The sequence below is a fragment of the Vulpes vulpes genome, chromosome 14 (assembly GCF_048418805.1).
Source record: "Vulpes vulpes isolate BD-2025 chromosome 14, VulVul3, whole genome shotgun sequence".
In the NCBI taxonomy this organism is placed as follows: domain Eukaryota; kingdom Metazoa; phylum Chordata; class Mammalia; order Carnivora; family Canidae; genus Vulpes; species Vulpes vulpes.
The window spans coordinates 15,784,864-15,810,700 of record NC_132793.1 but is presented as its reverse complement, the minus strand read 5'-3'; the positions used below and the strand labels follow the sequence as shown (position 1 = coordinate 15,810,700).

At 51.0% G+C, this 25,837-nt stretch overlaps 1 protein-coding gene across 6 annotated transcripts in view; it reads left to right on the top strand.

The window, feature by feature from the left end:
- HNF4A (hepatocyte nuclear factor 4 alpha) overlaps positions 1 to 25,384 on the top strand; it is a 60,196-nt gene extending 34,812 nt beyond the window's left edge. For 2 of the 6 annotated variants that reach the window (XM_072735777.1, XM_025998750.2), the window contains exons 2-10: positions 3,576 to 3,750; positions 5,029 to 5,123; positions 10,007 to 10,113; positions 10,817 to 10,972; positions 14,422 to 14,509; positions 15,636 to 15,791; positions 17,881 to 18,117; positions 20,979 to 21,131; positions 22,193 to 25,384. In XM_072735777.1, coding sequence (XP_072591878.1) covers positions 3,576 to 3,750; positions 5,029 to 5,123; positions 10,007 to 10,113; positions 10,817 to 10,972; positions 14,422 to 14,509; positions 15,636 to 15,791; positions 17,881 to 18,117; positions 20,979 to 21,131; positions 22,193 to 22,335 — 1,310 coding nt within the window. In that variant the 3' untranslated portion in view covers positions 22,336 to 25,384. Of the gene's footprint in view, positions 1 to 3,575; positions 3,751 to 5,028; positions 5,124 to 10,006; positions 10,114 to 10,816; positions 10,973 to 14,421; positions 14,510 to 15,635; positions 15,792 to 17,880; positions 18,148 to 20,978; positions 21,132 to 22,192 lie in introns of all 6 variants that reach the window. The other 4 variants (XM_072735776.1, XM_025998749.2, XM_025998752.2 and 1 more) reach the window with 3 other exon arrangements.
- The last annotated feature ends 453 nt before the right edge of the window (positions 25,385 to 25,837 follow it).

The window sequence follows — 25,837 nt, the reverse complement described above, 5'->3', positions numbered from 1 at the left end:
CGTGGGCAGCTCTCCAGCTAAAGTCGATCCCAGGTATTCTCCTGTCTGGCCGGGCTGGTCCCTGTTACCCCAAGGCTATTTCTGCTCAGCCTGTCCCTGGGAGCGGGCGGTGACATGATGGTGAACTCCCTCTTGGTGTCTGGCTCCAATAATTGGGCCCGACTAAGGCCCCTTCTTGAACCCTTTGGGCTTAGGTCCAGAGAGGTAGAAAGGTATGTTATGTCCTTAGAGATGCTGGATGGGGGCACAACTGGGTGTCTTTGGGACTTTCCTGGGGTGAACGCCCCACTTAGGATAAAATGGAATTCTTAGGGAAGTTTTGTTCAATGAGATGCCAATCAGCAGTGTGCGCTGTGGTGTCCCCACGGCCTCTCCTTGGAGTGCACGCATGAGTTTTTGGGCACTAGTGTGTGGGTGGGGGGTGCTGTGTTGGCAAACACGTATGTACCTTTGGGGACCATTTGCACGTCTGTGTTTGTCTGGGTGTGCCTGTTCTGTGTCAGTTTCCATGCGCATTTGATTACCGTGTCTGTGATGGTCGGTGTCCCCGGGGGTGCCTGTGTGTTTGTCTTGCTTATGTATGTGAGCAGCAGTGAGCGTGTGTACGTGTATCTGTGGATGTTTGCACACATGTGCTGTGCTGCGGAGGTGGATCTGTGTTGGTGCGCCCTCTGCCTTTTGGACATGTGTCCTAGATGGGCATTCTGTCCTGGGCCCCGTTTATAGCTGCTTGTGTATAGGCGTGCGTTCCCGGACTGGGGAGTGATCAATACTGTCCGGTAAACACGGTCATGAACACATGACGCGCAGGGGTTTGATACTGCCGTTTGCCAAAGGAGATTCACAGGAGCCGCACGTCCATTTCTCTCTGTGCAGATTTTGTTGCCCACGTTGTGTCTCTCCCCAGGTTTATATATTTGCTCCCACATCACCAAGAGCTCATCGGAAGCAGGGGTGGGAGGTTCTTCTCCCCAAGGAGGTAGGGGCAGGGAGGAAGCCTGGAAGCCAGGTAGCTTCCAGAGGCCAGCCTCAGAGGAGAGGTGGGGGCAGGTGGCCGAGGTCACCCTGCCGCCTGCCTTCCTTCTGTGGCTCAGCCAAGGTCTGTAATGCTTGTGGTTAGTTTGGCTTAGTCAGAAAGATGTGACTGCCCTGCCCATGTCAGCCTCCTCACCAGGTGCTAACCTGCCCTTGCCACCTACTCACTGTGTGACCTTGGACACGTCATATCCCTTTTCTTAGCCTCTCTATCTTCTGTAGAATGGGTTTAATCACTTCAGGCCTGCTGGCTGGCCAGCTTTTTGGGGTGTCCATGTAAGGGAATTGAGGGGAAAAGAAACAGGAAATGGTACACAAGATGCTTCTGTACTAGGCAGGGTGTTGTGTGACCCCACAGGGACATTATGTACTGTCACACTCCTGGCCACTGCCCAGCCCCAGACTACTCCCTGGGACCAGCCCCATCACCCCTGCAGAGCCTGCACCTCCCAGGAGTTGTGTGCGCCTGAGGTGGAGGCCACCGCTGGGCGTCCCGTAGATAGGACAGCCTCCAACTCAGGAGCCAGAAAGATCTGGGCTCAGATTCTGGCATGGACCCTTCCTTCCTGTGTGAACTCCACAAGAGGTTTTCCTCTCTGAGCTTCTGTTTCCTTATCTGTCAAATGGGAATGAATAATAGCACCTGCCTCCCAGAGCTCACCAGAGGATTAAGTAAGATGAAGCACCTGGTACTCAGCCCTGGTAACTGGTCCTGGCCCCACATGGGTCATCTCCAGAACACTGGGCATCTGTAAGAAAGGTCTGCATTCTCCACTGGCATTGCCACCCCAGGAAGGGCAGCATGGGCCAGAATCATCCAGCGCACCTGGGCTGTAAACCTGGCACCTCTGCTCAAGAGGAGTATGATGACCCTGGGCACATCACTGGTCCTCTCTGAGCTTTGGCATTCTCTCCTGGAGAATGGGACCTATCTGCTGAACACAGCAGTGAGGTGACACACTTGGCAGCACCCAGCCCCTTCTGTGCAGGATGTAGGAACGCCTGCCCCCAGCCTCCACCTGAATGGCCAGGAGTTGTGGGGTCATATCTCCCCCGGGGTTGAGGGAGGTGAGGCTGAGGGAGAAAGGGCACCAACATGGCTTAACAATTATCCCCATCTCCGGGAATAATTCACCAAGTGGAGGGGGCTGAGCTCTGGGCACCCTTAGGAATCCAGGAGATGTCAGCCAGGCGACAGCAGAGATGAGATGCGATGGTGTCCGTTTATTCCTGGAAGCTGAACATCATCTGCTCCAGGGGTTTGATTCTGCAGAAAAGATTTTCTTTCGTGAATGTTGATACTGTGCTTTTTATGTACCGAGCATGTCATATACATTGATTCAGTGAATCCTCATAACAGTCTTAGGGGATTATTATGCTTCCTATTTCACATGCAAGGAAGCAAAGACATGGAGAAGTAAACTCATACAGCTAACGTCACACGGCTAAGATGTGGGCAAACTCAGACTTAAGCTTGGCGGAAGGACTACAGAGTGTGTGCTCTTGACTGCAGCATGATGCCCCCTCCAGTTCTCAGTGGGGTGTTCCCTAGGAATTCAAGGTCGGATTCATAGATATATGAAAACATGTGTGCATATGACTGCATGGTGTGCATATGCATATGCATATGCACGCATTTTTCTGAGGAGATGGTCCATGGTGTTTATCATCTTCTCCAAGAGGTCTATCCTTGATGGAAGATCTGCTTACAAAAGTATGGTTCAGCTACTGAAAGTTAAAAAAAAAAAAAAGGCAAAAGGCAAACAACCAGACCAGTTGAACTGGTTGCCTTTTACAGGTAGGGATACTGAGGCCTAGGGGGACTTGAAGCAAGGAAAAGGAACTTGCCCAAGGTCACAGGTGAGTTAGGGGCAGCATCTGGACTAGCACCCAGGACCCTAAGCAACCTCATCCACGATCTTTGCCACCTGCCTCTTATCACCCTTCTCATACAGATGCAAGCTTTTGCCTCTGAGACAGGTGGTATTTGAAAGATGCCCAGAACCTTGCCATGACCCTCCCAGGAGGACAAATGGGCCATTATGTGCGTCTTCCCATTCCCTGGGAGAGTTTTTGAGGCTTCTGGGTACATTGAGAAATGAGGGACAGGACCTGAGCAGGTTCTGAGCAGATGATAGGGGAGTATTTGTCCCTTCCACGGCACCCTCTGCCCAGTCAGTTGGGGTCCCTAAGAGTCAGATGCATCCTAGTGGGTGGCCAGGTTCTCATTACTTCCCAGAGGAAACGGCCTTGCAGCCTCTACCATGGAGAAGCACACCCTCGCAAGTGACTCTGAAGCCATGTCACAACCATCACTAAGTAATAGATGCAAAATAGGAGTTCCGAAATGCCAAGGGACTTGCTCAAGGTCATTGAGGGAGTGGGAACATCACCTGGGTCTGGATGAGGCTGAAGCCCTGTGGTGGAGATCCCCACAATGCTCATATTGGCTTCTGGATCTAAGCCATCAGGGGAGCAGAGCCTCTGGGAAGTGAATTCCTGCCTGTCCTGAGGTGTTACTCTTGTTTCCTCTGGTGCAGACACATCCCCATCAGAAGGTGCCAACCTCAACGCACCCAACAGCCTGGGGGTCAGCGCTCTGTGTGCCATCTGTGGGGACCGGGCCACAGGGAAACACTACGGTGCCTCGAGCTGTGACGGTTGCAAGGGCTTCTTCCGGAGGAGCGTGAGAAAGAACCACATGTACTCCTGCAGGTGAGGAGCCCCTGCTTGGAGCCCGATTTCTCTAGCTGGGCAATGGGTGCACTGAGGCTAATGATGTTCCCCAGAATCTATCTTCTCCCTGACTGGGTCCCAGAAGCATCTGCCTTCTGAGGCCTTTAAGCTTCCTCTGCTTTCTTGTGCCTCAGGGATCCTGATGGGAACATCCTCTCTAGGAACCTCACTCATAAAGCTACCAACTGCCCTTTATTGAGCACTTACTATATGCCAGATATACTGAGTCTTTGCATGTATTTAACTGGCCCTACAAGCCCATCATTATTCCTCCTATTTATTTTTTTAAGATTTTATTTATTTATTCATGAGAGAGAGAGAGAGGGAGGCAGAGACACAGGCAGAGGGAGAAGCAGGCTCCATGTAGGGAGCCTGATGTGGGACTCGATCCTGGGACTCCAGGATCATGCTCTAGGCCGAAGGCGGGCGCTAAACCGCTGAGCCACCCAGGGATCCCTATTTTTCCTATTTAGCAAATGAGGGTCCATTTGGGATCAAGCTTCCTCTGAAGCTTCAGAGGATGGGGCCCATCCCCCTAACCTGGAGCTTTTCCTGGGGCCAATCTCTGATTCTTAGAGTCCATTGGGCCTTTCTACCTATCCCAAGGACTTTCCAAGGCTTCCTTTGACAACACCTCCCATTCTGAGTAACAACAATAATAAAATAATAGCACTCAGTTATGAGTAGTTGTCATTTACAGAATGATGCTGTGCCAAGTCCCATCCACATATTATCTCATTTCTACCCATCAACACGCCTCTGACATGGTTGCTATAGATGAGGAAGCTGTGGCTTGGAAAGGGCCAGGAATCTGTCCAAGGTCATCCAACTTGAGTCAATGGCAGACCCATGTTGACGCTCAGGGTGCCACCCTTAACCACTGTGGGGTACTACTACTACTTACAGTCCCCTCCAGAGAGTCACTTCTGTGGACCAAGTATGGACTCTGAGCCATAACCAGGAGCCTGCTATGGGCCTCGCACTTTCCTAGAATGTCATAGAAAGAGTTGTCCCTGGTTCTCAAGGGGCTAGAGGTTCCAGCTCAGTTTTGCCATCAGGTTGCCATCCCAGACTTCATGTCACCTCTCCGAGCCTCAGCAGAATGGGGCTAGAATTTAGAGTCCATTGGGCCTTTCTCATGGTTAGCATAAGTCCTAAGGCAAGGAGGCAAGGAGGCTGGGAGTCAAGGCTGGGATGGCCAGGATTCCGTTCAGGCGGGCTGTCCCTTCTCCATCCAACCATCCACGCCCTCCCCAGGTTTAGTCGGCAATGCGTGGTGGACAAAGACAAGAGGAACCAGTGTCGTTACTGCAGGCTAAAGAAGTGCTTCCGGGCTGGCATGAAGAAGGAAGGTGAGCCCCGACCCCCCTTCCACCTCACTGCCCCACCCCCACCCATAGTCTGAGGACGTTTACAACTGGGGCCACACACTTTATGACTCGGTGACAGGCCCCAGGGTGAATGGCTAATGGCTGAGAGGAGGGAGGGCCTGGCAATCTGACCACAGGGAGGGGCTGGGCTTGGTCTTGAGAAAGAGATAAGCTCTCACTCTGGGCTACTCAGGTTCCCAGCCGCCACCACCACCATGGGCAGCCCAGTTGGGCGTTTGCTCTAATATACTATTTCAAACAGGAAGAGAGCCGAGGATGACATCGCCGATGCCCCTGTGCCCACCACCTACACTCAGCCAATGTGCACAGTGAGGTGTGGGTGGGGGGAGCTCTCTTCCTGAGCTTCCAGTCCCAGGGATAAGCGCCCCCCCTTCCGTAGTCTTCACTCTTGAGTATCGGGTGACCCCAAGTTTTCACATTCTATGGCGTGGGAACGACGTGTCAGACTTGCCCTGGGTGGAGGCAGAGGGGAAGACCAGAGCGCAATAGTTGTGAAGGTCTCCCCAGGCCTCCCTTCTTCTACCAGCAGATGCCAGCCACTGGGCTGGGCTTTGATACCAGTGACCAGTGACGTGGCACCCTATGTGGCCACCACTATTGTCATTCCCCTTTTTCCTGGATGAGAGGACTGAGGTCCAGAGTAGTTCAGCAGCTTGCCTGAGGCCCCACAGCTGGTCAAGACCTGAGGTCTGCACCCAGCGCCTCGGACTAGAGTTCACAACTATCTGGCACTACCTCAGCACTGCCTCCTTTATGACCTCCAGACCTCAGGAGATTTAAAATGTTTGCAGCCCGAGCTCAAGAAGCAGGAATCCTCCAACTACTCCATCTCCTGCTCCCCTCTGCTCACCTTCCCCGCTCTGGCCCCAGACCTTCACTCCTCACCCACAGCTGTGGCACACCAGCCCAGCCCTTGGTCTAGTCCTGTTCAAACACCACCCCCACACACCCCACCCCATTTTGCCCAGCCCATCCCTAGGAATGTGTCTGTGGGTCATGCCTGCAGGGCCTTGCTTTGAGCTCCCAAGTCCTGTAGGGGACTTGGACTTGACTTCAATGAAGTGCTGGGTGGGCTCCAAGGCCCCCTCCTGCTGCCAACTTCACAATGGTAGCGCCCAGATCGTGGGGGGGGGGGGGCAGTGAGAAGCCTCAGATGAAGAAGGGGCTTTTTCAAAGCACAAAGTCCCCTCCTCCCCAGTTTTCAGTGGGGTCGAGTCTCTCTCCTCCAAACTGGGTACCACTTTGCAGAATGAGGAAGGTGAGAAATGGGACTGTGACACACGTCTGCGCCACTGGAGGCAAGGAAGAGACTGAGAACCAGGGGCCTCACACTCTGTGGGTCTCCCAGCCAGTGGTTTTATTCCCCAACAGGCTACGGTTTTGGATTCGAGAGCTGAATCTTCCGTGGTAAAATTTCAGGCCTTGTGACAGACAGGCAGGAAAAGGATTGGCCGCCTTCCTAGGCTGTTCGTGGCCTGGTGCCTGCATGTGGTCAGTCTTTATATACGTCTCTGCTTAACATCCAGAGTCATTGACACGAGGGTCAGTCACTTGGAAGACATTTCTTCTGGGCTCCGGTGTTCCTGTCTATAAAATGAGGAGGAGACAATGGTGCCTTCCAGCTCTGAGTCCAGCTATGCACTCACAGATTTACCTGACCCCACGGGGACATGTGTGTCTGTTCCCTGGTCCTGCCCCCGAGCTGCCAAGGAGGCAGCAGACCCATATCCTGGCTCCTGCAAGGGGACAGAGAGCCCCAGGCCAGTCTGCCTTAGTGTAGCCTTGAAAATAGCCCGTGTTTCTTGGCTCAGGGAAGGAGGCTTTATGCCAGGAGGATAGGAGCATTGGCTGATGGTGAGTGAGTGTGAGCTAGTAAGTGTTAGTAATTTGCATGCCTCAGGCAACCTGAAGATCATGGCACCAGCAGTCACTTGGTTGCTTCCAGAATAGGTCAGGGCAGCAGAGTGTTCGGTTGTCATGGGGGCCAAGCTCTGGGAAGAAAGAATATTACCAGTTCTGCGGAAGTCTTGTAGTCTCAACACCCCTCATCAGCCTGGTGGCAAGTCCCCAAAGCCAAGAGAGATTTCTTGGTGGAAGCCTCTATGATCGGGGGAGTTGAGACAAGTTTTCATTTCTCTTCTTTGATAGCCTTAGGATTCAGGAATTGAAACCAAGAAGTGGTCCCCAACGACAGGAAGGCCTGTGCTGCCAGCAGGATTTATGGGCTGGCCGGGTGGAGGCAAGGTCACCAAATCGACCCCCTCCCTACTTTACAGATGGGGAAATTGAAGCCAGACAGGCGACATGATTGGGTGGAGTCAGGACTAGGACTCAGGCTCCCCCCGAGCTGGGCACACACCAGTTGAAACTGGGAGGGCTCGGCCTGGAGTCATCTTTTCCGGTCTAGATTCCTGAAACTTCCTCCTGACCACGGGAAAGGGCTCCAGGTCCCACAGGCCTGTGAGTCTCAGCCAGGGGACTCCACAGTGGCCCGGAGTGGGTTCCCTGGAAGGAAAGACTCTGGGGGTCCGTGGGCCCAACTGCGGGTCTTGAGTTCTCTCCTCTAACCTGAGATGACATTTACCTGGGGCTTGGCTGGCAGACCCAGGACAAATGCCCAGCCCCTGGACAGAAGCCTACCCAGGAAGCAGAGCCCAAGGGTGCAGCAGGTACAGGCTGGCGGTGGGCCAGGGACAGTCTGATGGGCCCTTCCTCAGAACCCTGGCCCACCCCGCCATGGGCCCCGTCCAGGGGTTCTCTGGGAAGACAGGCTTGTCCTCCTCTCTGCCTCTGGCCAGGTCGGTTAATATTCAATAGAAGTTACATTAGGTCCCCGACCCTGCTAATACTGAGCAAACATTTGGAAAACATCATTCCGTGACTGAGCTCGCGCTGGGCACTGATAACACCGGCTAACCTTGGGGAAGCCCAATCCGCAGCTGCTGACAGCAGCCCTTTTATTGGGCCCGCCTCCCCTCGGCGCCCTGGTGGGTGCGGGCCCTGGCAACCAGGGAGGGGTGTCGGCGGGCAGGGCTGCCACGTGCACCGGGGAGCGGTCGGGGGCTGGCCCTGTCCCGGCTGGTGGGTCTCAGGAGAGATCCCTGACCTCGGGACCCACTCACGCCGGGGCTCGGTTTAGACTGTCTGGCTTTCATTCTCTGATTTCAGCAAGGTGTGAAATCATGAGAAAGCTGAGTGGCTGCCCTGTGGATGTGCCATCGAGAAACAGGGCCTCAGGCCCACCTGGGAATCAGAGCTTCTTTCATGCGTGCAGCAGACATTTCTTGAGCACCTACTGTGTGCCCAGCTCCCTTCTAGTCGCTGGGGCTACAGCAGTGAGCAGAAACGGAGTTCTAGGTTTCCGGAGCATTCCTTCCCATCAGGAGACAGAGAGGAAAGGAATGAACAAGAGATTCCATGATAAGGGCCCAGAAGAAAAGGAAAGCAGGATAAATCGGGGGCAGAGCACAAGGGAGGGAATGCTGCATCAGGCAGGGTGGTCAGAGGGCCTGACTGAGCAGGTGCCGTCTGCGTGGAGCCAGGCCGAGTGAGAAGCAGCTAAGCCGTGGGGGGAGCAGACCTCCCAGCAGTGGAGCAGTGGTAGTTTGGGGGACAGAGTGGGATGAGACAGGAAGGCCCATGGTGAGGGGTTGTGATGTCACTCAGCATGAGATGGGGCCTCCCTGGTCTTGAGCAGTGGGGGGATGTGACTTCGATCAGTTTTAGCAGGTCCCGTTGTCTTCGGAGAGCTGCCCAGACGGTCAGGGCGAGGCCAGAAGCAAAGAGCCTGGCGGCTCCTGCGAAGAGGCAGCGGGGCCCAGCCCGGAGTTGGGGGGGGATTCCAAACAGCAGGTGGACATGAGCAGGGGTGGCCCCTGAGAGAGAGGGGGGCATGCTTGTAGGCGGGAAACAGGCCCTGAGAGAGGATGTGATTCGTACCAGCACACAGAGAGTGAGTGGCCAGTTCCAGACAGGTACCCCGGGCTCGTGCTGCCTCGCCCTCCCTCCTACCAGCCTCAGCAAAGCCTCGTCCCACAGTGAGGCCTCTTGGACTCCAGGAGACGGGGCCAGGGCAGCAGAAGGTCCATCTTATATCTTAGGCCAGGACTGATGTGGACGGGGATGCACAAGCAGGAGTGGGGCCCTAGTAGGTGGAGGCCTGCGGCTCTGAGCTCCTGGGGGAGAGCCTGCAGCAGGGCAGGAGGGAGCCGGGGCTTTTTCTTGCTGTCTCTGAGAGGGTTGGCCTGGAGCAGATGCAGCTCCTGCTGATGGATGAGTGTCAGGGCAGGTGGGACCTCCAGATGCCCTTCTCCGGGCCTTCTGTCTCCTGTTCAGGAACACCCGGGCCAGATCTGTGTCACCCAGAGCAGTTCATTTTGCTTGTTTTACACACTTTCATCTGGAACAAAAGGGACCCTTTTCCAAAACAGAACTTAAGAATCTGTCATCTAGACAGATCTCTTACTCAATACTTAAGACCCATCTTGAACCCTCTGCCAAGGCATCACTGTGTTGTGTCCCTCCAGGGCCAGGTGGATCACTCCTGCTGCACCCCACTGTGTTGGGGGCAGTTCTGGTGCTTAGAAGTTTCCTCCATGCGCTGGGTTGTAATCCATCTCCCCTTAGTCCTACGTCCAGGCTATGCCCCCCTGAACTGTACCCTCCCACACTCCCACCTCCAAATGTGTTTCCTTTACTCCAGATCAGCCCTGCAGTATTCCTTGTGGGTCAGACTCTCTCCCCTCACACCTCATCCACTCCTCAGCAGTCAGGAAGGGAGCAGTCTCCCCTCCCTTCCACTCCATCCCTGTCCTCCCTCCTCACCTCTCTCTGCCTCCTCGCAGCTGTGCAAAATGAGCGGGACCGGATCAGCACTCGCCGGTCAAGCTATGAGGACAGCAGCCTGCCCTCCATCAATGCATTGCTGCAGGCCGAGGTCCTGTCCCAGCAGGTATTGGGATGACCCTCTACCCACCAGAGAGGGGTCTCACCTCCACCCCTGTCCTCCCTAGCCAGGCCCTGGAGCAACAGCTGGAAGGGTCCTGGGATATCACAGAAGGGAAACTGAGCCAGTTTAGTACCAAAGACAGAACTCGAACCCAGGTCTAGCACTCTGTGGCACTTTCTAGTTCATCCTTTTGCATGCATCTGCAGGCCCAGCAGAGCTTGCTTCCATTGAGGGCCTGAGATCAGTTTAGCTCCAGATTAGTGGACAAGCAGACAGATTATCCCCATAAGGTGGGGACTGCCCCACAAAGAGGGGCTCAGGCTATCCCTTGCTATGTGATCTTGGGCGAGTCACAGCACCTCTCTGGGTTGTGGTTTCTTCACCTGTCAGATAAGAATGATGATTTATCCCCTGCTTCTCCTATAAGGCTGAGGGGTTCTTGGGGTTCTAAGGAGCTAGGAGAGCAGGAGGTGGGTGCAGAAAGCAGGTGGAGGCCCAGGGGGAGCCTTCTTTCCTCATATCTGCCTTCTTTGGCATCATTTCTTCTCTTCATTGGCCCCTGAGCTTCCTCCTGAAGTGGGAGGCATCCACAGTCCATCTCCCCTTTTCCAGACAGGGAAACTATTGGGTGGGGGGCGCTGTGCAGGGGACAGAGACTGTAGGGAGTGCCTGGCCATCCCCAAGCATTATCCTTCACTCCCCCCAGATCACCTCTCCCGTCTCCGGGATCAACGGAGACATTCGGGCGAAGAAGATCGCCAGCATCGCAGACGTGTGTGAGTCCATGAAGGAGCAGCTGCTGGTGCTCGTTGAGTGGGCCAAGTACATTCCTGCTTTCTGTGAGCTCCCTCTGGATGACCAGGTGAGAGAAGACATGGTCTGCAGGCAGGGGGAGCACTGGGCAGGTGGGTCCTGCGGCCCACTTAGGGTACAGCCTTGGATTGATTTGATTTTATTTAACAGAACACACATGGAGCTCATGTGTGCCCAGAGATTTTTAAATCACTATTCAAATATTAACTCATTTAATCCAGCCAGCAGCCTTATGAGTTAGGTGCTATTGTCATTCCCATCTTACAGGTGATGCAATTGGGGCACAGAGAGGTTAAGTAACTTGCTCAAGGTCACACAGCTAGTATCCAGCACAGCTGGGATTAGAACACTGTGCATGCAAGTGTACTTTGGTCGGCAAGCTCCAAAGTCCAGGCACCTAGCCACTGCACTCCTGCACCACACAGCTCTCCTTGGGGCATGTTGACAGGGACCCCCGAGCCAGGGATCATTAGATTTGAGCTTGAGCCTTGGTTCTGAGACTGAAATTGCTTCCTCTCTCCGAGCCTCAGTTTTCTTCTCTGTAAAGTGGGAATTAAAATATCTGTTTCAGAAAAAATGAAGGGCATCACCATTTGAAATGCATTAATCATCTAATAGAGCACTGACATTGTGACCCAGGCCACAGCTGGCCTCCCTAAATGTCATTTTCACTCTTGTATCCCACCAAGATGGTTTGATTCAGTGTTTTATTTCCCAAAGTATCTTCTTTGGAATAAAAAAATGTCCTGGGGATAGGGAAAGAGACTGGGGCAATGGAGGTGCACGTCTGAGGACAGATGAGTTTCCAAGATACTGCAAATGATCACTCCTGACCAGGCACCTCGTAGGCCTCTCCTGCCTGGTGAAGAGTTGCTGGACTGGGTCACCCTCTCAGCTCAGATGAAAGCTGGGGGGGGGGGTTAAGGGACAGCACCCCAGACCCATCAGTGCCTTTGCACATGTACACAACACCCTGGTGATGTATATTAGACAATTCAGGTTTCTGAGAAGTCCTTCAGGCCAGGAAGCTGCTGAACTTTGTGGGACCCAGGGCTTCTCAAACTCCGGTAACCCCCAGACTCTCTTGGAACACCTGTTGGCATCCTATGGTGGTACATGCTGTGGAAACGCTGGTTTGGTTGGTCCTTCTCACTGGTTTGGCTGGTCCCTGGATCAGAGGCTTTGTCCTATGGATCCTTCCCTGCTTTGGGAGGGATAACAGGCCGGGGATGTCAGCCAAGCTGCCCCTGCCTTTCCCCTTGCTCCTGGTGTCCTGGCCCTGGTCTCCTCTGCTGGAGAGTCTGTATTAATATTTAATCCCTTCTGTTCCTTCCCAGGGGCTCAGCAGGGCAATAAGATACCCCCAAGCTGAGCAATTGTTAACCTCAATTTCCCACCCAAACCTCCCTGGCTGGGGCTCAGAGCATTCTTAGAGAGCAGTGATGGGTGGCCAGCAACACAGGACAATCATTAACACCCCCACCCCGCCTGTCCACCCCTGGAATAGCCGCCATGTCAGGAGGGTTCCCAGCTCCCCATTCATGGTGTATAAGGAGCCCATCTTGCCCAAGATAGTTGCCCCAGAAACCATCTTCCAGGTTTGTTCGATTCTTGATTTGTTTTGGGCCTCACCTCCATCCATGGAAACCTAGGAGGCTGAGTAGCATCGAATAAAAGGGCTGAGGTCTAGAGAGGGAAAGGGATCCACCCCAGGTGGCAGAGCAAGACAGCCACAGGTGGGGATTTGGTTCCCAGGCTTCTGCCCCTGGGTTTGAGATGAAAGCCCTCCCACAGTGCCTGGTGAGTGGGAAGTGCTCAGCATTAAGTGTCCTTGGCCTCGCTTGTCCTGGTCATGGAAAGTGGTCTCTCATCTGCAAGGCTCTTTGCCATTCTCCTCTTTCTTGTCATCCTCACAAGGTATAACCTGGGGAGAATAGATGAAGAGCTGGTGACTGCCCAGGAGGGGCTGGATCTGGAGAGGGAGTTAATGAGTTTGTCCATTCATTCATTTATCTTTTTTTTCATTCATTTATCTATTCACCCATTCCTTCCTTTCTTCATTCAAATAAATATTTATTGAATGTTTACTATGTGCCAACTACCTTTCGTGCCCTCGACAATGTCTCCTCCTTAGAGAGACATCTAATGTAGCCCCTCTTGTCCCGTTGCTCTTTATTCCATGACTCTCATCCCCCTCTTTCCCTCTCTCCATCCCTCCTTCTCATGCTTCCTTCCTAAGAAGTGTCTGTCACCTAGTAGCCGCTTAACATTTGACGACCAAAAGAATGAAAAATCAGATGAATAGAATGAACAAAAGCACTTCTACTTCCTAGGTTAGCCTGCCAAAAGATCTCCAAAATTCTCTCACCCGATGTTGCAGACAGGATCCTTGAGGCTACCAGTCTGCTACTACTTTTCACCAGCTGCTATGTTTGCCTTCCTTTGGCCTGATGCAAGCACCAAAGATGATGGTTCAGAAAGGACAGACAGCGTCATCCTGGCTGGGCCCCTGCCTTGGACTTCAGGCTGCCAAAGCCACTTTGTCTTCTCTGCAGGGAAGGGATACGTCAAGCTCATCCCTTGCCAAGGACCAGCGCTCACACCTTGGCCTTGGAAACCAACATCCATGTCCAAATTCTTGGAATTAGCTCTCCAAACCCTAGAATCTTAAAATGTCAAGTGAGCAGGTGCCCTGGAGACCTTCCAGAGCAATGATTTCCCAGACCCAACTGCACATCAGAATCAACTGGGGAGCTTGTAAAATGCAGATCCTTGGGCCCGCCTCTGTACACACAGACTCAGAATCTCTCGGAGCAGGGCCTAAGAATCTGCATTTTATAAAGTACTCTTCATAATCTTCTGTAGCTGGTGGCCCATGGGTAGGAATTCAAGGCCACAGTTATATTTATTTATTTATTTTTAAGATTTTATTTATGTATTCATGAAAGACACACAGAGAGAGGTAGAGACACAGGCAGAGGGAGAAGCAGGCTCCCTGTCGGGAGCCTGATGTGGGACTTGATCCCGGGTCTCCAGGATCTTGCTCCAGGCTGAAGGTGGCGCTAAACCAATTGGCCACCAGGGCTGCCCAAGGCCACAGATTTAGAACTTTCTGGCTTATAGACCCTTTTGAGAGTCTGATGAAAGGCGTTGAACCTCTGCTGAAAAAAATACACTGAGAATGTTAAGTTTCATTAGGTGCAGAAATGAGGCCCAGAGGGAAGAAGCAACTTGCCCAAGGATGTAGCAGTTCACAGATAAAGTGAGCTCTGAGTACATGTTCTTTGCCCTTCCAGGTTCCTGCTGAATCTTTTCCAGGTTTTATTGGTTATGGGAGGAAGGCAGCAGTTTTCTGATGCCCATTTTATTGATCAGGCAGGTAAAGGCAAGGGAGGCATTAAGCCGACTTGTCCAGGGTTGGCTAGGAGCAACTTCCCAGGGGGTGCAGACACCTTTGCAGGGATGCAGCTGCCGGACACCATCCCTTCTCTATTCCAGGTGGCCCTGCTCAGAGCCCATGCCGGTGAGCACCTGCTACTTGGAGCCACCAAGCGATCCATGGTGTTCAAGGATGTTCTGCTTCTAGGTAAGGAGGCTGCCTGCCCCAGCCAGGGCTCCGAGGAGGGCATGCCCTGGGGGAGATGCACCCAGGCACAGGAGATTTCCAAGGTGGCATGCAGGGAAGAGGGAGAGAAATCAAGAATGGCCATTCTCAGTGCTCCCAACTGGATCCTCCCCTCAGATGCAAGGAAATGTGGATGCAAGGAATGGAAGTTCTCTAGCATTACAGTTAGAGCACAGTTGGGGTTATCCATGGAATTGTCCGTGCACTCTAGTCTGCTTTCTGGAGCAGGGGCAAGAGGCCACCAGGAGAGGCACAACCCCCCTGGCCTATGTCATTTATGCTTCCATGGCATGTTTATGTATTATTTTAAATGCTTATAGATGGGCAGCCCGGGTTGCTCAGCGGTTTACGCCGCCTTCAGCCCAGGGTGTGGTCTTGGAGACCTGGGATTGAGTCCCACATCAGGCTCTCAGGCTCCCTGCTTGGAATGGAGCCTGCTTCTCCCTCTGCCTGTCTCGCTCTCTCTCTCTCTCTCCTCTCATGAATAAATAAGTAAAAATCTTTAAAAAAAAATAAATGCTTATAGAGATCACACTACGGGCCAGATACTAGTCTGAGTACTTTGCAAACATTACTCTTTTAATATAACAACCCTATGAGGTAAGCTCTATTATTTATCCCCATTTTACAGATGAAAAGATTAAGGCACAGAAAGTAATTTATCCAAATATATATGGTTAGTTATGGTAGAACTGGATTTCTTTTCTTTCTTTCTATTTTTTTTTTTAGAACTGGATTTCAACCCCAGGCAGTCTAGTTCTAGAATCTGAGCCTTTAACCTTGATGCACTGGTGCCTCCCAAGTGGCCCTTGAATGTCACTAGTCTTACAGGTTGTATTAGAGAACGGAGTGTGAAAGGTTCCTAGAAAACCAGACTCCAGGCCCAGTCCAATGACTTCAAGCAACTCATTCCTTTAGTCTGGGCTCCATTTCCTCATCTGTAAAATGGGCATGACAATCCCCATGGGGCCCTCTCCCATGGGCACCAGTGGCATTGCAACTGCAAAGGGCAGGGCCTGTCCAAAGCTGGGGAGAAGAGTACATCCAAGATGGCATTGTCATCCCCTTTCCTTCCCAACCCACCCAGGCAATGACTACATCGTCCCTCGCCACTGCCCAGAGCTGGCCGAAATGAGCCGGGTGTCCATGCGCATCCTCGACGAGTTGGTGCTGCCCTTCCAGGAGCTACAGATCGATGACAATGAGTACGCCTGCCTCAAAGCCATCATCTTCTTTGACCCAGGTACAGTCCACACCCCTCACCCACCCCTGATGCTCCAGACCCTCTGTCAAACTTCTCCTACTGGGTTAAGTACCCAGCATTCCCAGGATCAACTGGGAGAGGCCGTTTGGGTGAGCTACTAAACAGATGAGGAAGACCTAGGTTCAGAGGGATGATGTGACTCAACAAGGCACACAGACTCCAAAGGCTTTGTTCTGTTCTTTCCCCCCTTTACCTTTTGTCCCCTCCTCCTTCCTATTCTCTCCTTACCTCCTATCTTCTTTCTTTTCTTTCCTTTCATCTTTTCTTCTTACTCCCAAAACATTTTTATCAAAATAAGATCTGCACATACTTAAAATGCAAACTGTCCCCCCACCCCACTTTCCCTGCTAAAGCCTACTCCCCCATGGGGGAACCATTTCTGAGTCTTCTAAGTGTTTCTTCGGGCTCTACATAAAATGCTAAGTCTTCTCTTTCTGGATTTAGCTATTCTCAATCATATTTTTCCTCCTGCCCTGGTTGAGGATTTCCCTTTTCTCTGTCACGATTCCCATCTTTTCTCTCCCATCTTCTTCCTGTATTTGCACTGTGATTTTAGTGTTTCTACTGATTGTCTATGTTGTTGCCTCTCCTCTCTCCATTCCATCTACTGATTCTCCACCCGCATTTTTACAGAATGCCTTTTTAGCTATGTCTTTGTGCAAAGCCTGATTTCATTTCACAATATCAAGATGGCTGGACTCCAAAGCCTTGCTTGGTTACTTCCTTTCCTCCTGACATATCAGAGGGGACCTACTTGGTTGGTTGGTTGCTTCCTTTCCTCCTGACATATTAGAGGGGACCTACATGTGCCAGGCGCTGCCCTCCCTTAGTACTAGTCTCCATTTATGTGGAGAGGACCTCCGGTAATTATAGTAATGAAGAGGGAGATGACCATAGTTTATGGAACACTCACTAAGGCACCATTCTAAATGCATTATGTGGATTATGTCACTTACAGCATGGTACCTATGAGGTAGGAATCGTTACTATCTCCATTTCGCAGATAGGAAAACAGGCACAGGGAAATTGATTAATTTGCCCAAGGTCACACAACCAGGAAATGGCAGAGCTGGATTTGAACTTCAGACTATCTAGCTCCCAAGCCTATATTCTTACCTACCACACACTGTTCTCCATTTCTTGAAGAATAAGATTTATGGTTCCAGTTTCCTTGAGAGCCTGACCCATGCTGTATCCCCTGTAGTGCTCAGCATGGAGCTGGACAGATACTAATTGTTCAGTAAGATGGGGAGAATTATTGATGCTGAGTCAGGGTCAGCAACCTGGCTTGGAACGGCAGGTGACCCAGTATAGGGCCTGGCATGTAGATGATGCTCCATACATGTTTGTTGACAGAATGAAGGCATGCACAGATGTGGCTCAGTGCAGGGAGCCCTGGACTGGAAGTGTGGGTGAAATTCTTCTTCTACCACTTACTTTGTCCATAAAAGAGGAAGTAAATGCATTACCTCGATGAAGACTGAGTTTAACTATTGGACAATCACTTGAATCCCCTTCTAGGTTAAGGATCTATGTATTGATTATGTATTGATTTTTCCCCATTGATTCCTCTTTCTATCCATCTAACCATCCCAGCATGTAGTTAGCTACTCAACAAATATTGATCATGCATGGTGGTAGGTGGTGGGTTTAAAATGACAATAAGACATGCCTGTCCATCCAGAGCTCACAGTCTAGTGGAAGAGACAGTTACATCCTGTGTGGCCAGTAGTGACAGAAGAGCTGCAGAAATCTAGGACATGATGGACACTCATAAAGCAGGCATGAGAGGATGGAACAGAGAAGGCTTCCTGGAGGAGGTGAAACCTGCTGAGGCCCCAAGATGACACAGGCAAGGGAGGAGGGAAATGGGGAGACTCTTCTAAACCAGCAGAAGCAGGTGTGCTGAGGTCTGGTCAGTGGGATCTCAATTGTGATCAGGAGCCCCAAATCCCCATCACAGATCTGCCAACAACTGGATGTATGACCTGGGCCAAATCCTTTCCCTGCTCCCTGCCTCATCTTCCCTGTGGGTAATGAGGAGGTTGCCCGTGCCCTCCCGTTGCAGATGCCAAGGGGCTGAGCGACCCGGGCAAGATCAAGCGGCTGCGCTCGCAGGTGCAGGTGAGCCTGGAAGACTACATCAACGACCGCCAGTACGACTCCCGAGGCCGCTTCGGTGAGCTGCTGCTCCTGCTGCCCACCCTGCAAAGCATCACCTGGCAGATGATCGAGCAGATCCAGTTCATCAAGCTCTTCGGCATGGCCAAGATCGACAACCTGCTGCAGGAGATGTTGCTGGGAGGTCCGTGCCAGGCCCAGGAAGGGCTGAGAGGTGGGCGGGGCTCCCCGGCAAGAGAGAAGCCTCACACCTAGGCTCACCTCTCAGCCTCTGTCACCTCCTTCCTCTGTGGCTTTGGCCAGATCCCTTAACCTACCTGAGCCTCAGTTTCTTCATCAAGAATGGGGACGATGGTCCATTTATTCAGGCACTGAGAGCCTCATGTGTGCCAGTCACGGCTCTAAGTGCTGCAGATTGAGCAGAGAATAAGAACTCCACCTTCCTGGAGGTTTCATGTGAGTGTGTGTGCATGTGTGTGTGTGTGTGCATGTGTATGTGTGTGTGCGTGCACATGTGCATAGGGCTTATGGGAACCAGCAGTAACTAAGTATACAATAAAGGGAATAACTACAGTTTTGAAATAAGCAGGTAATAGGATAGAGTGTAACTCTATTTTACACTATTTTAGTTAAAAGGGGCCTATTTTAATAGTTTGGCCAACAGAGACAGGCCTCCCTGAAGTGGTGGCTTTTGTGCTGGGTGAAAGAGAATAGAACATTTAAAAACCAAGAGAAAAATGGTCCAGGCACAGTCAGAAGTAACTCACGCAAAAGCCCTGAGGCAGGAGAGGTTTGTGTATTCAAGAAAAAAGGATAAGGTCGTGAGATGGGGCTGGCGTGAGATGAAGATGGATCTGGGCAGGCACTAAAATCATGAGCGGAAAGCCTTGTAAGCCACGGTCAGAAATCTGGATTTCATTTTCATTGCAACCTTCATAAGAAGACTGAAAATCAGACTCCTGTTTTCAACAAACTACTCTGATTGTTAGCTAGAAAGTAAATTTCAGAGGACCACAGGAGAGGCAGGAGACCCCTGAGAATGTTATTGGCACCAGGCGGGGTAGGACAGTGGAGGCTGGGGTGAAGACATGCCTAGATAAACTGGATCATCTGTGCCGAGGAAGAACAACGCAGGATTTGGTGATAGATCTGATATGGGGAGTGGGGTAAGGGAAGAGTCAGGGATGAAACCCACTTTTTTGCTTTGAGTGACAGGCATGATCACAGAGTAACTTACTGAACTGAGGAAGACAGAGGGAAAACAGGTTGAGGCTGAGATGGTGGTGGCTGTGGAGATGAACCAAGGACCATTTAGACTTTGGCAAAGCTCGAGATGACTGTAGATATCCCCCTGGATATCTTTCATGTGTGAGTCTGTTGCTTGAGCACAAGCTCGAAGCTCAGGAGAGAAGGCAGCTCTGTGGTGCTCTAGCAATTAGGGACCGTGGTGATAGACATTCAGAAATGGGGGTCAGTGAATTGAAGCGGCAGTAGGGTGGAAGAATTTTTACAGTGATAGTACTAGATGAAGTAGGCTGGAAGGATATGAGTCAGGATCTCAGTGAACATACTTGAACTCAGGATTTTGGAGGTGATGTGGTCACTGGTGATGGTATGGCCAAGGCCCCTCTCAGCAGATATTTGGGACTGGATAATCCTTTTATTGTGGGGGCTGTTGTGTACACTGTTTAGCCCCATCCCTGGCCTTTACCCATGTGATGCCACTACCACTCCCATAGGAGTGACAGCCAAAAATGCCTTCGGATACTGTCAAATGTCCCCTGACGGCCCCACACCTCCCCCAGTTGAGAACTACTAACTCACTTCACTTTTACTTTGACTCTGAATTATGAATCAAATGTCATTGAGATCAAGATCAGGACATGAGTGCCTGGCTGGCTCAGTCGGAAGAGCGTGTGACTCTTGATCTCAGGGTTGTGAGTTCAAGCCCCACAGTGGGTGTGCAGATTACTTTAAAGTAAGCTCCTTAAAAAAAAAAAAAAAAGTATGGAGCTTGTGCTCTGTTGCCAGTAAACTTGGGTAAAATAATTAATCTCTCTGGGCCCTGTAATCTCATCTGTAGAATGGGACAATAATGATAACAATACCCACCTTATAGGACTGTTAAGAGAATTCAATTATTTCAAATGGGAAAAGTGTTGTAAAACAGTACCCAGCACATATTAGATGCTCAATAATTGATAGCTGTCATCGAAACTTTAGAGGCCTCTTGGAAGCCTTAAAATCCCATCATGGCACACCAGTGACCATGGCTATTACCAAACTATACTTTATATGGTGTTATTATTCTGATGCTTTTTTGAAGTAGTTACTGAGTTCTAGACACTTTGCTAGGCCCTCAAAAGGAAGAAAAGTACATCTGTAATTTTAATATTCATGGACAGAAAAGGATGTTCCCAAAAGATGGGTTAGGGATAAATTACAATAGGAATTCCAAGGAAGAAGAGGTTTATTTCCTCCTGGAGAATCAGGAAAGATTTCCCAGAGGTGGAACTCTCTGAGCTGGAATTTGGACTGGTGGACATGGGGGTGTGGAGAAAGCATCTCTTGTGGAAGGAACATATGAGCAAAAGCAGAGAGATAGGGAAGGACAGGGAACACTTAGGGGCTATGAATAGGTTAGTTTGACTGAAGCAGAGGTGTGGGGAGGGGGACGAGGCTAAAGGTGAGTTGGCACCAAATGCTTGAAGGACATACATGCCAAGGAGCTTTGAGAGCCATTGATTAAATCCATTATATTAATATTTAATTGATACATTACTCATTTTTATATTTAGATCTCACAGCTTTTACACACTCCTTCTTTCTTTAAACTTTTGTTCTTTTGGTTTGTCTCAATACCCTCATAAAACCTATGGATAGGAATGGTAAGCCCCAGTTTACCAACCCAGAAATAGGTAGCCAACAAGCACTGTCAATATTGGATGCACAGGTTGATTGGCTACACCTGAGGAAGATGTGCCCCCAGGCCCGTGGTCTTTATCTTAGACTCTCCATCCTGATTGACTCCTTCTCTATCCACAGGGTCCTCCAGTGATGCACCTCATGCCCATCATCCCCTGCATCCTCATCTGATGCAGGAACACATGGGCACAAATGTCATTGTTGCCAACACGATGCCCTCTCACCTCAGCAATGGACAGATGTGTGAGTGGCCCCGACCCAGGGGGCAGGCAGGTGGGCAATTTGAACTCTACTCAGCAAAGGATGAGATTGGGGCCCAAGAGAGGAGCCAGGATAAGGATGGATCTAGAAGATGGGACCTGGGATATAACAGGCCTCTGTACTCCAGGGAGGATAAGGAAGAGGAGTGAGATTGTCCATTTGATAAGGCTATTTGTTCAGTGAGGCCATTTATTCAGTGAGGTAATTAACAGCCTCTACTGAATGAAGCTGTCCTTGGGATAAGGGATCCATTGGGTGAAGATGTCCATTGGGATAAGAATTTCAATTGGTGATGTTGCCTATCAGGTAAAATTGTTCTTTGAAGTAAGACTGCCAGATTAGGTAAGACTATCCGTTAGACAATTGGGTGAGACTACTCACTGGGTGAGGATGGCCACTGGTCAAGATAGTCCTCTGAGGTGAAATCTCACAAGAGTGAGTTTGGCATTGGGCAAAGTTCTCTAAAAAGTAGGATTATCATTGGGATAAGGTGATCCACTAAAAAGAGATTGTGTTTCATTAAGATTTTTCTTTGGAGAAGTTGTCCATCGAATAAAGTTGGCCAAGTGGGTCATGGTCAAAGTTAACTTTCAAATATGTGATGCTGTGAGGCCAATTAGTTTCTATTATTCATCTACCTAAATATCAAAGGAATGATATTTTTGGAGCCAGTTGGCCAGATCCTTGAGTCTCATCAGCTGCTGCTCCTTCTCTCCAAGAAAGGATATTGTTGTCACATGTCCCATTGTCCTTGAAGAGAGTCAGAATTGGGCCCTGGTTTGGGAGAAGCAGTTCAGATCTCCATGTTACATGGTGGGGGAGGTAGGGGTTGGTAGGACCTGGGCAGAAGTCTCTGACCACACCTGGCCCAGCCACAGCCTTCTAGACCTCACCAAACTTAGATTTCCTGATCTGGGACTCAGAAGGTTTGAGCCGTAGGAGACCTTAGAGATTGTCTAGTTTAATTCTCTCATTTTACAGAAGAGGAAACTAAGTCAGAGGTGGGGAAAGAAACTTACTCCCCAAAGTGCTGGAATTCTCAGTGGTCTCTGTCTGTCTCTCTGTCCCTCCAGCCACCCCTGAGACTCCACAGCCCTCGCCGCCAGGTGGCTCAGGGTCTGAGCCCTACAAGCTCCTGCCAGGAGCCATTGCCACAATCGTCAAGCCCCCCTCCGCCATCCCCCAGCCGACCATCACCAAGCAGGAAGTCATCTAGCAAGCCGCTGGGGGTCAGGGGCTCTGCTGGCCCTAGCCCCCTCCGAGAGCCCCAGTGGTCACTTGTTCACAGTGAAGGAAGCCATGACAACAAGGCCAGTCTCAGGGCAGCAGTGGAAAGGCCAGGAGACCAAGAACTTGGGCTGTGGGCCGCATCCCATTGCTGTCCTCCACCCCCTGCTCTGGATGATGGGGCTTTGACTTGCAGAGACCCCAGCTGGAAAATCTTCTGGACAACTTCTCTCACTGAAGCCACTGCCTTCCCCTTCATCATACCTACTGCCAATTGCTTCAGCCCCGAAGGACAGCTGTCTGGAGACAACAGGGGACCTCACTTAAACCTTCCCCTTCAGACCGGTACTCCTTTTTCCAAGTACTGTCCTAGTTCCCAACACAGACCCCTTCCAGGCTGGGTCAGACCAGGGCATCGGACCCTTCCCTGTTCTGCTGCCAACCCCCTCCAATGCTCCCTGTACCTGCCACCTCACCTTCCTCTCAGCCATCCTAATTTCTCCATAGCCACCTCTCCAGAGGCTGACGAAGACTTGCAAACAATCCCCCAGTCATTCCAGAAGCATTCTTACAGCACTAGCTGGATGAGGCACCACGTGGGAGATTGTTGAGAAGGAAGACACCATTCCACTTCTGACGCGTGGCTCCTCCCTTCTTAGGGAATTAGGCGGGGTCCTTGGGGGTGATGCTCCCCACAGGCTATCAACGAGAGGATGATCCCAGGTGGACAGCTGAACTTGGAGGGGCTGAGGTGGTCAGAGAAACCACTGGGAAAGGGGCAGAGTCTGCACTAGGCCTTTCAGAAAGGGCCGATTCCAGCTGGTAGAGCAGGTGACAAAGGACTTTCCAACGAAGGGCAAACAGTCTGGTAAGGCCTCAGGTTGGAAGAAGGGCCTGGGAGGGAGGCGATGGAAAGACCAGGCTGGCTGGAACAGCACAGAGGTCTTGAACGCCAGACTGAGGCACTGAGGTTTGGGCTCTGAGGCCGAGAGCAGCTGGGAGGACATGCAGGGGGTGGGGGTGGGGGGATCGGGGAGGACAGATGGGGGCTGAGGATGTGATCCAGGTGAGAGTGAGGAGACCTGGAGATGAGAATGGATGGGTGCATGCTCAGCTCAGAAGGAGGTTAGGGAGGAGGTACCCCCACGTCTGTCCTCTACCCCCACCCCAGGGCCGATCTCAAACTCTGCCTCTTTTCTGGCGTTGTGTTAAGGCACTTGACAAGCAACATCTTCTTTGTCCTCTCTATTACCCAGAGACTGTTGCGGAAGAGGGAATTGAAATCCAAGTGGTTACGCGTTTTCCTGCAACTAGCACAGCTGATAAGGGGCTGAGTCAGGATTTGATCCTGGGGTGCCTGGGTCAGAACAGGAGCTCTTAACCTTGGGGGCTAAAAAAAGGGGCCCTCTGTCTTCCCTGTGATCCAGTTGAGGGACTTCCTGCCCCCGTCACCAGCCTCAGAAGCCAAAGTCTTATTCTTCCCAGGGCTCTGCCAACATCTTGGACTAAGATTGGGTTGGAGTTATACTAATGTCCAAGTAGGGTCCAGCATCCTGTCTGCTGAAAAGTAGGAGAATTCATAACTGCTGGACCCCTTGTCCCTCCTCACCCCCCAAGCCTGGGGGAGGGGCAGCAGGGCTCTCATTTTTGGGTGATGTGTGCTGGCAGTCCAGAAGTGGGATAGTTCTGGTGGGCCAGGGAGAGATGAGGCCTGGGTTTGAGCACTGCTCTGGAAATACTAAGCCCCAAGATGTAACAGCTAGTACATCATCCATGCAGAATTTTGGTGGCTTTGGGAAAATTCTGGAAAATGCCGCTAACCAGTAGGAATGAAAGAGATGTGTCCTAGGGCCAAAGCTGTGCTTAAGGAGGAGAATGAACAGTTAGACTGGCTGCCTATCCCTACCCCAGGCTGACCCTTTTGAGTGGACAGGGGCAAGACCCAGTACCCCCAAATTCCACTATTAGTGATCGCTCCTTTTTGTGAAAGAGGCACATAAGGCGGTTTGAGGGCAGTATGTCCAAGAGAGACCTCTCCATGTCCAGTGGTCCCAGGAGCAGCCTGGCCATGCTGCTTCACCAAGTCCCCAGGCCCAGGAGAGACTTTCCTGCTCAGAGCTCCCAAGCCTTCCCCAGTCATCCCTTACTCCAAGTCCCCAGAAATCCCAGTCAGGGAGACCAGACTCATCTGGGGCAAGGTGAGGAAGCTGGAATCATTCTGTCATTTTGGTCATTTCCTCTCTTTGCTCCTCCAGCCTCCAGTGTTGCTCAGCCCTCTGTTGTGAGAGTGAAGTTGAATAAGAATTTTCCGGAGGTTGGAGTAGGGTGGGGTGGCTTTTAATGGTAGCAGCCTTCTGGGTCAGGGGCTCAGTCCTCAACCCCAAATTAACCCATCCAGGAGGAGAAATCCATTCGATTTTAGTAATTTTATTGTAATGTACAAAGCACAAAACAAAGAGCAATTTAGTTTTCTAATTCTGAGGACATGGCATTGGAAAGTCTCTCTCTCTCTCTCTCTCTCTCTCTCTCTCTCCTCCCTCCCTCTCTCTCTTTCTTTCTCTTACAGCACATGAGTTCTGGTCCTAAAATATAAAATCTGGAGAACTAAACAAGGATTGGGAGGGTGAGCATGGACCCTACAGTTCTTCCCCGAGACAGCCTCTTCTTTGGGCAGCTCTCAGGAGCTTCCAGAATCCATATGACTCCCTGCAGCATGGACGGAGAAGGCTAGGAAACAGATGCTCCTGGGTTTTTTGTGATGACCAAGCCAATTACTTTTGCCAAATTGTTCTGTGATTTTCCCTGATTGGGATGAATTGTGAAATTTATACCAAGCAATTCTGGAAGCAGGCTGCTTCCTGCAGGTGTGAATGCACCAGCTCCTGTGCTAACCCCCGAGCCCGTCACTGCTACCCAATGGGGCAAGGAAGCAAAACAAAACAAAAAAACAAAACAAAAAAACAAAAAAAACATTTCTTACTCTTGTGTGTTTTAACAAAAGTTTATAAAGCAAAATAAATGGCACATATGTTTTCTAAGTCCTTGGATGGGTGTCCTTTCTTCCTTGTCAGGTGTTGGAAATAAGAATGAGAATAGTCAGCTGGTCCTTGACAGTGTGCAAAATTATTACTTTTTAATCTCACATCAAGAGGTAAGCAGGTTAGACATTATTTTCCTTGCCTCCTGCCTGCCTTTAAAGTCAAGAAAACAGGCTCAGAGTAGAGGTAGAAGTGGGACTCTAACTCTGATCCCTGATTCCAAGGGCTCACTATGTAGAGAGAGTGAAAGTCAATCCTCCCTCTTGAAGAGCGGAGGCATGTGGTGGGAGAGTGATGGAAAGATCTGGGAGACTGGCAAGAGGGTCCAAGATGGAGCCCTGGATCATTTCCAGGGACCTGGACCAACTGCCAGCAATATGGGATGAGTAGGCATGGGGAAATTTCATAAAGGCAAGTGTTGTCTTTTAATTTTTTTTTAAATTTTATTTATTT